Below are 12624 nucleotides of genomic sequence, written 5' to 3'. Positions count from 1 at the left end.
AGAAGGATGTAAAATAAGATCTGGGTGAATACCTTGAAGAATTAAAGTTCATGATAACTGTTAGATTAGAGACACCTGTTTCAAATGGTAGACTTTTTTTGGTAGACCGTTTTGCTTTGTTTTAACATCTTAAACTTCTTGGATTACCTCATGGTCACTTGGCAGAAGTATATCATAAAAAATGAAAAAAAGAAGTGGATATAGCCAAATTTTTCCTGATAAAAACATATTTGCCTTTTAACGAGATGTTTGCCTAGGCAGACTTCTCTTTTTTCTTTATGTAAGAAGACGTGGATAACACAAATTAATCTCAGAGAGTAAAGACAGACAACTGCTTCATCAAATGGCTGATTCTAATTTTTTATATTTGCCACTTCTTCCTCTTGCAGGTCACCAACATCATTTAAAAGGAAATGTAATGCGAATATCATTTACTTTAAAATTCATACCTGTGGTTCTGATTCTAAGTTGATTTTGAAAGGATGAGACTTTCCATCTTCGGATACCTGTGGAGACCATAAGCGAGTTTCTGCCCTATAAATAAAATAAAGTTTGTGAACTCCAAATTCTAATGGTACTTCTGGTTTTAGTATCCTTTAATTTCTTATGTTTGTGAAAATGTTATCAACCCTTGATTATTTAAGCAAAAGCAATATTCCTTGCTCATTATTCTGTGTTCTCCCATTTAGTTTTACTTCTTAATGTACTTTTGGGGAAACTTGAATGGACCAAAATGGACTGCTATGGATTGAATGTTTGTGTCCTTTTCAAATGTATATGTTGAAACTCTAATCCCCTTTGGGAGGTAATTAGGGTAAGATTAAATCATGAGAGTAGGGATCTAATGGTGGGATTAATGCCTTTATGAAAAGAGGAAGAGACACAAAAGCTCTTTGTGTCTGTGCATGCACCTAGGAAGACACTGTGAGGCCATAATCAGGAAGAGGATTTGCTGTAGGCACCAAGGAAATGTGCTTTGTCCAATCCTTCTTATGTGTCTGTTTAGGACTGTATGCCCCAAAGCGACTGCATGCTGGGCAGGAACTCAGGTATATGTATGGGAAAAGAGTCAGTTTCACCCCATGAAATAGCAGATCAACTGTGTGCCTTCTGTACCAGCAGGGAAAAATTGTGAATATGATAGCAACAGGAAAAATACACATAACTACTATAAAAAACAAAACAAAACAAAACATTATTTTTATAATTCAGTTTTATATCAGGGCTCTGATGGCAAAAAAAATATCTGGTTTCCTAATATTGTTTTTTGTCAGAAATGTCTCATTATCTAACATAATCATGTGCACATGCACTCTCACACCTTGTGAAATTCTTCTGGGCTGAATTCTATGCAAAAGAGCTAATGGGATGTAATATATTAGCAAACCAATTTTTTAACATTACCATATTTTGTTAAGAGATTCTTTTAGGAGGATCCTTAAAATCCATTCACGACCACAGTTAGAACAGCGGGATAACTAGCTGTGCTGTATCGTGTTCCTGTGGCCAATACCTATAATGTTTCTATTTTCATAGTCAATTGACTGGATTAACATTCATTTAGCCTCTTTCGTTATTCTGACATTCCCAAGAATTCCTTTTAGAAATAGTTTGTTAGCAACTACTAGGTTGACTGACTTCGGTGAAGAACAGAACAAAGTAGTTGACATATAAAAAAAGCCAGTCAAAATTCTAGGTTCTGTGACACCCTTCTCACTGGGAGGATGAAATCATTTATAATTCTGGCTCAGGTTCTCCTGCCAAACAGATCACATTTTAGCACCATTAATTAAAGAGCACCTGTCAATTTTGAGACATAGCTGGTGTGCCGCTGCTTTAATCCTGTCCTGTGCATCAGCATGAGTCATGGACTCTGTAGCGAAGCCGTCAATAGCCAGGATGACATCTCCAGGACACAGGTTGGCAGCAGCTGCCTTGCTTCCTGGAGTAATCTGGAAGAAATCATGGCACCATTTAAAAATCGACATCTTGCAATGTTTTAAATTACATGCCCCAAATTTGTATTTCAGCTTGGTAGTATTTTAAATGCTTTCCTGGGCAAAGAATCTTGTCTAATTTTAAAAAATTGTTAATCGATCAATTGTTAGCTGTATTTTTTCATCATGTTAAATAATTTTGTTTTTTTACTAACCACACTTTATCTGTCATGACAGCACTTATTCTTTTTAAAACAGCTTCCATTACTCCATTTGAATCATATTTTCTATGCTTTAAACAAAATAATTTATTATTTTTTTAGGGTTTTTGTCATCTCAAACTCTTTTTAGGGATAGAACTTTACTAAGTTTAGGGAACTTTTATATTTGAATTAATAAGGCTAAAGTGAGCATGTACATGGTGATGGAAGGACATTTGACTTCGGGTGGTGAACACACAATGTGATATACATATGACATATTATACACTTGAAACCTAGACAATTTTATTAACCAGTGTAACCTCTGTGTGTGTGTTTTGTGTGTATTCATGAATAAAAATGCTTTAGCATCCTTATAAGTTATGATTTTTAAAATTCACATGAGGAGGGGGCACCTAAGATGTGGAAGGCTAGAAAGAGAATCACTCTTGCATTAAAAGAAGAAGCCGCATAATATATAAAATTATAACTTTTCATGAACTCTTCAAAGAGCTGAAGTTGCAGGGCAACCAACTAGCCTGGAATTTAAGGAAAGACAGTTTCCTCCAAGGAAAGACAAAATGTAAACATAGGCTCACCTGTATCAGAGCATAGAGGAAGATGGGGCTACCATACTAGCTGTTAAGAAGAATTCAGCTAAAATTATGAACAAATTGCTAGAGGTCAAGTGCCAATTAGCATTGAGAATCTAGAACCCTGGGAACCGCAGACACATGGGAAGCTTGTATTTATGCACAGACTTTTCTCCACGAATAAAGGACAGGAGGGACAAATAGAAAACAACTAACCACATGCCAGATTTTAATTAAACTCTATCAGTAGGTACATTAAATGTAAATGGTCTAAACACACAACACTTTTTTTTTTTTTTTACAGAGATTGTCAAATTAGATAAAAAAGCAAGGTCCAATTTTATGCTCTCTATAAGAAATCCATTTTGGTTTCTATTTTTGGGCAGGGGGAGAGATGAAAGGACTACTTAAGGATATGGGGAAAGTATGGTCGTTAAATGTTTAAAGAATAGAAATTTGAGATTATTACCATGTTGAGTATTCAGTTAAAAGGCAAAGATTCTTTTGATTTCTATACCTGCTCCACAGTTTTTCAAAAGAATCACTATTTACTACCGCCTAATAGTCCTCACCTGACCTTTCATTGCCTAACTCTCTAGCTTCATCTCGCTCCATTCCCGCTCCCCCTCACGCATTGCCCTGTAGCCATTCCGATTTCCTTTTAGTTCCTCAAACAGGCCAAGCACATCCCCTCTTTGGGGCTTCACATGAACCGTTATGTTTGCCTGCAATACTTTCCCCATGCTTTGCTCCTTCTCTCATCCTTTAGGTCTAGGCTTAAAAGTCACCTTCCCAGGGAGACTTCCCTAAACATCCGAAGTAACTTCCGCAGGTCCTATCACATCATTCTCCACCACTGCACTCTGTTCATTTCCTTAATGAAGACTATTCGTACTTTTACATTTGTTTATTTGCTTGTGTGTTATCTGTCTTCCTAACTGGACTGGAAGTTCTTGAGGATATGCGTATACTATTATGTGTATTCCTAATGCTTCACAGTATATATTCCAGTGTTTTGAATTAAAAATTAATTGAAAAATGAATAAAAAGTCTATTTAAATCAGAGTTTATGAAAAAAAAAGCTACTTTCTACATGCGCAAAGGTCATGGCTATTATCGTTAACCTATCATTGTTATATTTGCAAGTCCCTACTATTAAAGCAGAATAATGCATACATAGAACTTGAATTAAACCTGAAACTGCTCCAGGAATAAACTAGATTGTTCCTAATGCTTTACTTGAGGATCTGTCATTATTTCATTATTTTTCTGTTTGCTTAATCTAGTTATTCAATGTAAACTTGTGCCTTGAAGGAATATTTAAGACTCATCTAAATAAATAAAATTGCCCAAATAGTAAATTCTCACTGGTCCTAGATCTTTAGTCTCATCACTGAAGTGTTTGTTTGTTGTACTCACTTTATTTCCGTGATCATCCTGCCATAGTGATCACAATCATTTTTCATTAGGAATTGTGTATAGGATCTGGGTGAAGACAACTGGGAATTATTATATCTCAGCCTTTGGGAGGCATTTCATAGCTGTTTTCCATTTAGAAATGCTCCCAGACCCAAAATGTTAGAAGAATAGAAGTTTTCATTCCTGATGTGACTTGTAGAGATAAAAATAATCTTAAACTTTCAATTTTCTCCAGCTACGGTTTGTCCAAATTAGTACTATCCATTTTTTTTTTAACTCCTGAGACCAGAATATGTTCCTTCGAGTTAAAATATGAGAAAAGCATGGCTCAATGTGTTTGCTTTTAAAGCCTCGGCTAGATTTTCTAATATAATTAAATAGATTTAGGATATAATACTCGATCTTTTTTTTTTTTTTTAGCTCTGATTAGAATGAGTGAAAGGTAGGGTTGGGTGTGTACCTGTCTGTATAAATTTGGTGTACTGAACTTAGATACTGAATATTACTAAATTTTATTAACAGTATTAATACCAAAGTTAATAATACTATTTTATATTTACCCAAAATATTACATTTGCAAGGCTCCTTCTGATAACTTTGACCACTGCAACAACTCTAGGACAAGCTGGACAAAGTAGACTGCTTCTATTTTCAGAGCAGCATCTAAGTAGCCTGTGGCTTTTTATTAAGTTAGAAGAAACTGTATAGCTATGTCACCAGCTGATTCAGAAGTCAAATAGGAAATTAGTTGACAGTGATGGCCAGAACCCATTTCTGATTTTGCATTCAACCTGGATGTCCTGGAACCTCTAAGGAGGGAGATGATAAAAAAGAAAAAAAAAAAAAGAATAATGAGAGAGAAGGAAAAAATATGATCCCTTTACTTCCTTCTAGTTTTCAAGCTCAGTTAGGCAAGTGATCAGAAAAGACCACTAAATTGGCCTGGTTTTAGTAAGTTGAACTATCTGTTTAATCATAAGAATATATTATTTCCTAACATTATTTTATGTTATTACTTTATGTTATTATATTACTTTATATTATTGCTCACATTTTTTATTAACATATCTTCCCAAAGTGGGAGAAGCAAGAGCTAAATGAGGCAAAGTTTTCCAATGGGTTATTTATGATTCAGGTTCGTTAGGGTCTCAAATAGCAAAAGCATTGCAAAGATCATTGGAAATGGTACTGCCATCAGTCACTTAGCACCGTGCTTTCAAACTTGTCTGATTAGAAGAATCACTTTGAGTTCTTGATGAACATAAAGGCTCTGATCCCATTCCAGATCTCTGGAATCACGAATCAGATGCCCACGGAGGGGGTGTGGGGGAGGGGGCGGAAACTAGGGAATTTGTTTTTAACAAGTGCCTTGGATGATTTTCATTATTCACATCAACCTATTATTTGAGTCTGTTTAGAAAAAACTAATTTAAAACATAGACAAATCACCTATAATATTCTATTTACTGGGGGAAAAATGAGGAAAGTCCAAGATATGGCCTTGATGGGATTTTTATGATAAGAATAGAAATGATTGAAAAAGTTATGAAGTAAGAGAAATATATACAGAAAGGCTGTTCTTTGGGGTGTGGATCAAAATACAGGAATATCTTGGAAGTAGGCTCAGTTCCAGACCACCGTGTATTGCAATACGCAAGGTGTAATCTTTTTGCTGGTGGATGGTCTTGCCTTCACTTAGTTAAAAAACCCCGCAATATCTGTGAAGTGCAATAACGCAAAATACAATAAAATGAGGTATGCCTGTAACGAGGAACTTTCTTGTTTAGTTATTCTCCAATGCCTATGAATAAACTCCAGCCCCTCACCTGGCATCTCAAGCCCTCTAGTACCTACTGTCTACATTTCCAGAGCCATATCCTGCATCAGTTAAATCAGAATCTCTGTAAGCAGTACCTAGGTGTGGATAGTTTCGAAACATATCTCAGCGAGTCGAATGTGCAGCCAGCGTTGAGAACTATTGTGGTATCATTGGTATTATTATGGGTATTGTATTATTATTGAGAAATATTATCACACTTAATTCTCAATATGATCTTTTAAGGTGAGAAAACTGATGCTCAGAAAGTATAAGGAACCTGCTCAGAGTCACACATCCAGTGAAAATCCAAATTTCCCTTCTGGGTCTCTCTAACTTTATAGCTCAAGCTCTTCTACTATCCCTCCATGCCATTCCTGCAGCATTCTCTCTTCCTGACTCCTCCTATCTCTTAGGCCATACTTTTTTCCCATAGAATCCTGGACAGATTGTGTCATGGTGGTTTATGAACATATCTACCGATATATGAGCTACTCAGGGCATAGAAACCCATAAAGTTATAATTGCCTTCCACACACAATTCTTTCTACACTTAATAGATAGTTGTGGGAAGTACGAACAAAACTAAGCAGGGTTTTTATTTATATCGACCTTCCTTTTTATAAAATTTTATTTTATTAGTTTAAGTGTACAGTACATTGGTTAGACATTTATATAGTTTATAAAATGATTTCCCGAATTGCTTTCTCTCCTCTGGCTTTCCAACCTGTCTATTATACTTGAATCCTAGGAAGGGATTATATTCAACTGTAAACATTTCTTTCTAAAAGTTCATATTTCAAATATAGTTCATATTAAAGTAATATATTTTTCTATGTTAAAGCTTTGCGTAACTTAGAGAATTACACTAACATTTTCTGTGTTGGACCTGAATCCATAAAGCATTCTTGGTTGTGGTGATCCGGAACCTGGGTGTACTCTGAATAGAAAGGAAGGAGGAGGGAAGAGGAATTGAGTGGGAAAGGACATCCTGACATCAGAGATATACAGTAATTCTACATCATATGCTCAAAGAAGCTTGTACTTCATTCCAAATTGAACCATTTGTGAAAACAAACAATCTGTAAGTTGGCAGTGACAGTGGATCTACCTTCTGGGTGGTCCAAATACTTCAGAAAGAAAGACTCTTTAGAATCTTCTTGCCAGTAAAAGGAAAGCAGCTCACTTAGAGATGTGAACCTTAAACTTTATTCCATGAAATATAGTTACATATAGTGCTTGCAAATGCCTCCCACTTCCCCAAAGTGAACATCCACAACATAATTTATATTGCACAAAATCGGGTACACCTAATTGGCTAGAAATTGCTTTCCTGAAAATTGTGTGTATCACAACCAATAGCTTTTTTTTTTTTTTTGAGAATATCTAGTGTCTGATTTACCTTACTTTTGATGTTTTTCATGATACAAAGGGTTAACCCAGCTGATGAACTGGATTGTATGGGTGTAATTTCGATTGATGAAAGGAGCCACATTTGTAACCTCCTCCCCCCCTGCTGGTGAAGCGGAGGGCCACGATCCAGGATTATTGCTATGGTCTGGATTTGTAGAGTGGGAGGCAGAGAGGGATGGGGATAGCTTGTAGGAGGACGACAAATGATTTGACTTGAGGAATACATCTCATTTATGGGACTTATGTTAAGTGCAGGCATTGCTATTTCAGTTCTTTGCATACTTAGGAACTTATCTAAAGTAGACAAATCAATTAACAGTAAAACAACTCTCATTCATCTTTATCGTGGACTTGTTTGAGGACAGTCTGCACTTATTTATGATAGTTATGTTAAAAAGTGAACAATTTAGTCAATCATTTACATTAACATATATATTCCATAATATATATGATGGACAAAGCGCTGTGCTTGGCACTGAATAAGCCCCCAAATTTGAAAGTTCCTGCTGTCAGAGAGCATGTGGTATGTGGGATACAGATGCACTCAAACATTGGTGGTTCAAGCGTAAGGTCAAGAGAGGTCGTAGGTCAGAGCTATGGTAATCAAATGGATGAAATACTTTTTGCTGAAAGAAGGCTAGGAGAATGCTATTTGACTGCGTTTTTACAGGCATAGAGGACAGTGGGGTCGGGTGTGGAAGAGCATTCCAGAGAAAAATGATAGAGGAGCAAACATATATTAGAGAAATCCTAAGGTAAATCCAGAGTAGCAGCCCTCTGTGAGTGACAGGAAAGGGAGAGAGAAAGAAGAGAGAGGGAGGAAGTGAAGTCGGAAATTTGAGCTGGAATAGAAGGCGAAAGCCACAAATGGGTAGAAAAACCACACGTATACTCTATAAACTGGGGATGCCATCGAAGGTTGTTTGAGAATGGGGAGATAGGAGCAACCTTGTATTTCCCAAAGATGGTTGGGAAGAATATGCAGGGTGATTGGAGAGGAGCTGCAAACAGGTAGAAATCTTGAAGAGGGACAATGATAGAAAAAAAGGATAGATATTAAAAATATAGATTCAGTAGGACCAGGCGATGAATTGGATGGCACAAAACACCTATTTGAAATTATCTGTACAATTAGCAGAATTTTTCAATCTGTGGACTTCAGAGTGCAGACTTCAGGGGGAGATAGATAGGCCCGATATCAAATTCTATCCCACCATTCATCAGCAGGTTAATGAATCTCTTGAAGCCTCACTCTCTTCATCTGTAAAAAGGGATATTACTGCTACTATTCTTATTGGGTTATTGTGAGATTTAAATGTCAGTGCATATAAAGGGCTTAGCTGAGTGCATGGCAAGCAAGAATATAATAACACACATATAACCTTACTGACTACCTTTTCATGTAATACAAAAATTGTAGAAGTAATAGAATAATTCTATCTACTTACAAAACCTATAGTTATTTCTGTGCAATATATTTTAATCTTTTTCCAAATTAATTTTAGTATTCTTATAGTTTTAGTAGAAATAGTCTCAATTAGGTGTTCACTAAGGCAAAAAAAATGTTCAAGCAATTATGCTTTCATTTATTCAACATAGATCTACCATTTGCATGATTCTGGGGACACCTGGAATACAGAACAGTTTAGTTTTACCTGCTCTCATTGAGTTAAATTAATTGAAAAGAAAAAGACATGGTCAGATAAAGTAATCATATATGGTGTACACTGTTATTGAATCAAGTGTCAAAATAAGTGATACAAATTAGTAAGGAGCTAAAAATTCAAAGAGTAATTAGCTTCCCCAATACTAATTGTCTTTATTTCAGATACATTTGCCAATAGCTCTTTCAGTCCAACTCCCAAATGTAAGCACTACTTTAAATAAACTTTTTTCAAAATGTCAACAATTCAAAATTTCAAACATAAGATGAATCATATTGACATGTTTATGTAGTAATAATAAGCTATTTCTTTTATAAATTACTTAAAGAATTTTTGTGACAAAATTAGGATTTGATAGAAATATGATTTATCCTTTGGTAGAATTCAAAAGCTTATTTCATTTAATATAAACAAATGAAAACTATACTCCAGAAATTTTAAAAATATTTCTTAGTAGAGATAATGGAAACTGTTTTCTTTGGTAAATCCATAAAAGGCATTGCTTGGCCCAGATCACTGAACCATTTTCTGCTTAATTTACTTAAGAACATTTTTGGATATGTTAAGTTCTCATGTCTCATACAAAAACACATGTCAGATATGTTTATATGTTTTTGAAAAATGTAAAACAAAACTTGAAATGTTCTATGGTGTGCATCTGTATGATACATGATTGGAGATATTTTAAAGACATTGGTTTGCAAATCTAATAGATGTATAAATAGAACAGAATTTAAAAAGTGTTACCTTGTTCAAAATTCTATGTGAGTATACATTTATAAAATACAGTATAATTAAAAATGAAGAAAAGCACAGAAAGTATAATAGCCTCAATTTTTTTTTTGCTTTTAACTTAGGTTTAATATGTTTTATATGTGGTAATTGAAATAACTGTTTTCTATTAAGAGAAACACTGTGTTAGAAAAAAAATTAACTAGACCAACTAGAAATTTACTGACAGGACAGAAATCCTAAAGTTTCCTTTTCCCCAATTAGACAATACTTGAGAATATTAAGTAAGGAAAGCTTGACTTTAATGGTAGAGTATTACTTTCAGAGTTATTAGGCTGAGTGGTAACTTTTCATGAAGTAAACTAAACTATCTGACCCATTTCCTTCGTAGTTTGAGTTACAGGTGATGATTCCTCAGTCAAATTCCCAGGTTTAAAAAAACATTTATTCAAAATGCCTGGAAACTTAAGAATACAGATTAGTAATATTTTCCCTGTCTGGGTTGATACGAGCCCTTCCAACTTGGCCGACCCAAGTTGTGCCCCGTGAACAGCGCCCTGCTGAAGTTTTCATCCAGACAAGAAAAGCACTTGGATGCACTACTCCAATACAAAACCGTAATGTCGCTCCTCCATCTCTCCTTCCTGGGCCCCCATCTCTTTGGTTACTGAAAGGAGACGGGAGTGGAGGGCAAGAGGGCATCCAGCCCTGGCAGCCTAGCCGACTCTGAGCTCAGGGAAATCACTCTGTCAGTTCAACTCTCCTCGAAATGTCGCTGGGGACCGAAAGGATGCAGAGGCGGTTGGAGCTGACTTGGTTAATTCTCTAAGCTGCTCTGCATGCTCCAAGCCTCAGTTTGCCAAGTTGCCGCAGATGCTCAAGCTGTGAACGCAAAGCCGAAGACCCAACCCACCCAGCGCACCTGCGCTCCCTGGCCACTCTCCGCTCCTGGGGGACCCGCTGCACGCCAGAGTCCCTAACTTGCAGCAAAAGAAGGGAAAACACCTACCCTGGTGATGATCAAAGGCTGGTTGAAGTCTATGCCTCCCGAGAGTCTGAACCCCCAGGGCGCAGGGCCGGGAAGGACCACGTTCTGGGGCATGGTCCCTCCTCGCGCGGCCTTCCTAGGGTCGGGGAGCGTTGATGTCCAGAGACTGAGGAGCAGCAAGGGGCGACCCTGCCCACGGCGAGTGTCCCCGAGCCGGACAGCCCACTATGTTCCTCGGGCAGTGTCCTTACTCGGACTGCGGAGGAGCTTTATCTCCGCTCCCGAGTGACGTCACCGGCCTACCCTCCTCCCCGCCTCCTCCCACTAAGGAGAGCTCCAACTTTGGAAGAAAGACACGCGCGAGACCCAAGAGAGTTTACAGACGCGCACTGGCTGGGTGCAAGCTCCAGACCTCTCCCGCAGGCGCAGGAGGAGGCTTCCAGTTACAATTTTCATCACTCTATTAAAGTAACACCTGTCCTTCTGTACATTGTCTACTTGGAGCTCAGAGGCGCGCTTCAGTCGAAATTAAAAGCAGTTCAACCACAGCTTCAATGTTTTCAATTAAAATAAAACGAGCATCGTCAATATAATGAGTTATTTAGCAAATATGAGTATGCAATTTACTTACTAGTTATGTGACCTTGGTTAAGTTACTGAATGTTCTTAAGTCTCAGTTTTTTTTTTTATCTGTAAAATAGGGGTGATAATTGTACTTACCTCATAGGGTGAAAATGTCATGTATATACCTAATCCAATGAATCATTTAAAAGTACATATGAGTAAATGATTAATCAATACACTCGAAATATGTTTTCATTTTGATTGGAGCAATCATCACCTCCTTCAAATTCAGTCCCTAAACCTGTTTTTGATGCACGGAAGGTGAGCATAACAGAAAGCTGAGAGTCGAGACCATCCTGTGTGGATGCTGCAGCCAGAGTGAGCATATGGCATCCAGTGCGAGTAAGAGGACTCCCCAAACTGGATGCATCTGCAGAGGAGAAAAGGGGGTAAGGTGAGCACCGTGGTCCAGGCACTGTAGTGATCGCCTTGTGCGTGTGACTTTCTTCATCCTCGTAAGTCCATCAGATGGCTATAATGATTCCCATTTATTTTTCCAGATAAGGAAATAATTTCTTAGAAGCCAAATAACTTGCATAAGATCATACATATAATAAGTGGTGGAATTGAGATCACAAATCCAGATCTGACTTCAGTAGCTGCTGGTATAGGAATAAAGGCCAGGAGAGTCTGGGGAGGAGCCTGGCCTAGACTCAGTGTGGAATCAAGTATTGCTGGCATTATCCCCCAGGGTGTTGAGTCTCCTTCCGGAGGAGGGAGAGAACTATGAAATGCTTTGAAAACCCAAGAATGAGGGTCTTAGACTTTAGGCTCGATATAATAGGGACATATCAGTCCAGGAGAGCAGAGCTGCAACATACTTTTCATAGAGCAGACTGTTTGGAAATGGTTTTAAGACATAGAGAAAAGAGAAAAGAGATTCAGGAAGCTGTAAGCAAAGCAGACTATACTGGAGATTGTGTAAATCACAAAACCAGGACTGGTACTACATTGCCCGCTGTGGTGGAATATATAAAAGTCCCAGGGGATAGATGTTTTCTGGTCCCAAATATTTTCCAGTGCCCCACTTATGTTGGGTTATCATGGAAATAATTATAATATATTTTTGTCTATTTTGCCTATTTGGGCTGGCTATTGTAAAACACATTTTCTCTTTTAGTCACTGGCTGTATCTGCTTGGTACACACACACACACACACACACACACACACACACACACAGAAATTAATTCAGAAAAAAAATCAGCCAAGTTATTTGATATACTGTAATTATAGAAA

At 37.3% G+C, this 12624-nt stretch overlaps 1 protein-coding gene across 3 annotated transcripts in view; it reads right to left on the bottom strand.

Moving 5' to 3' along the window:
- Positions 1–11007, bottom strand: part of PDLIM3 (PDZ and LIM domain 3) — a 28918-nt gene extending 17911 nt beyond the window's left edge. For all 3 annotated transcript variants that reach the window (XM_016143952.2, XM_016143951.2, XM_016143953.2), the window contains exons 1-3: positions 10784–11007; positions 1801–1952; positions 450–534 (exon numbers count right to left, since the gene is read on the bottom strand). In XM_016143952.2, the coding sequence (XP_015999438.1) occupies positions 450–534; positions 1801–1952; positions 10784–10876 (330 nt within the window). In that variant the 5' untranslated portion in view covers positions 10877–11007. The remainder of the gene's footprint in view (positions 1–449; positions 535–1800; positions 1953–10783) is intronic.
- Between the last annotated feature and the right edge of the window lie 1617 nt (positions 11008–12624).

This window comes from Rousettus aegyptiacus, unplaced genomic scaffold (genome assembly GCF_014176215.1).
Source record: "Rousettus aegyptiacus isolate mRouAeg1 unplaced genomic scaffold, mRouAeg1.p scaffold_m13_p_11, whole genome shotgun sequence".
In the NCBI taxonomy this organism is placed as follows: Eukaryota; Metazoa; Chordata; class Mammalia; order Chiroptera; family Pteropodidae; genus Rousettus; species Rousettus aegyptiacus.
The sequence above is the reverse complement of the archived record's forward strand: the minus strand, read 5'-3'. Positions and strand labels throughout refer to the sequence as shown.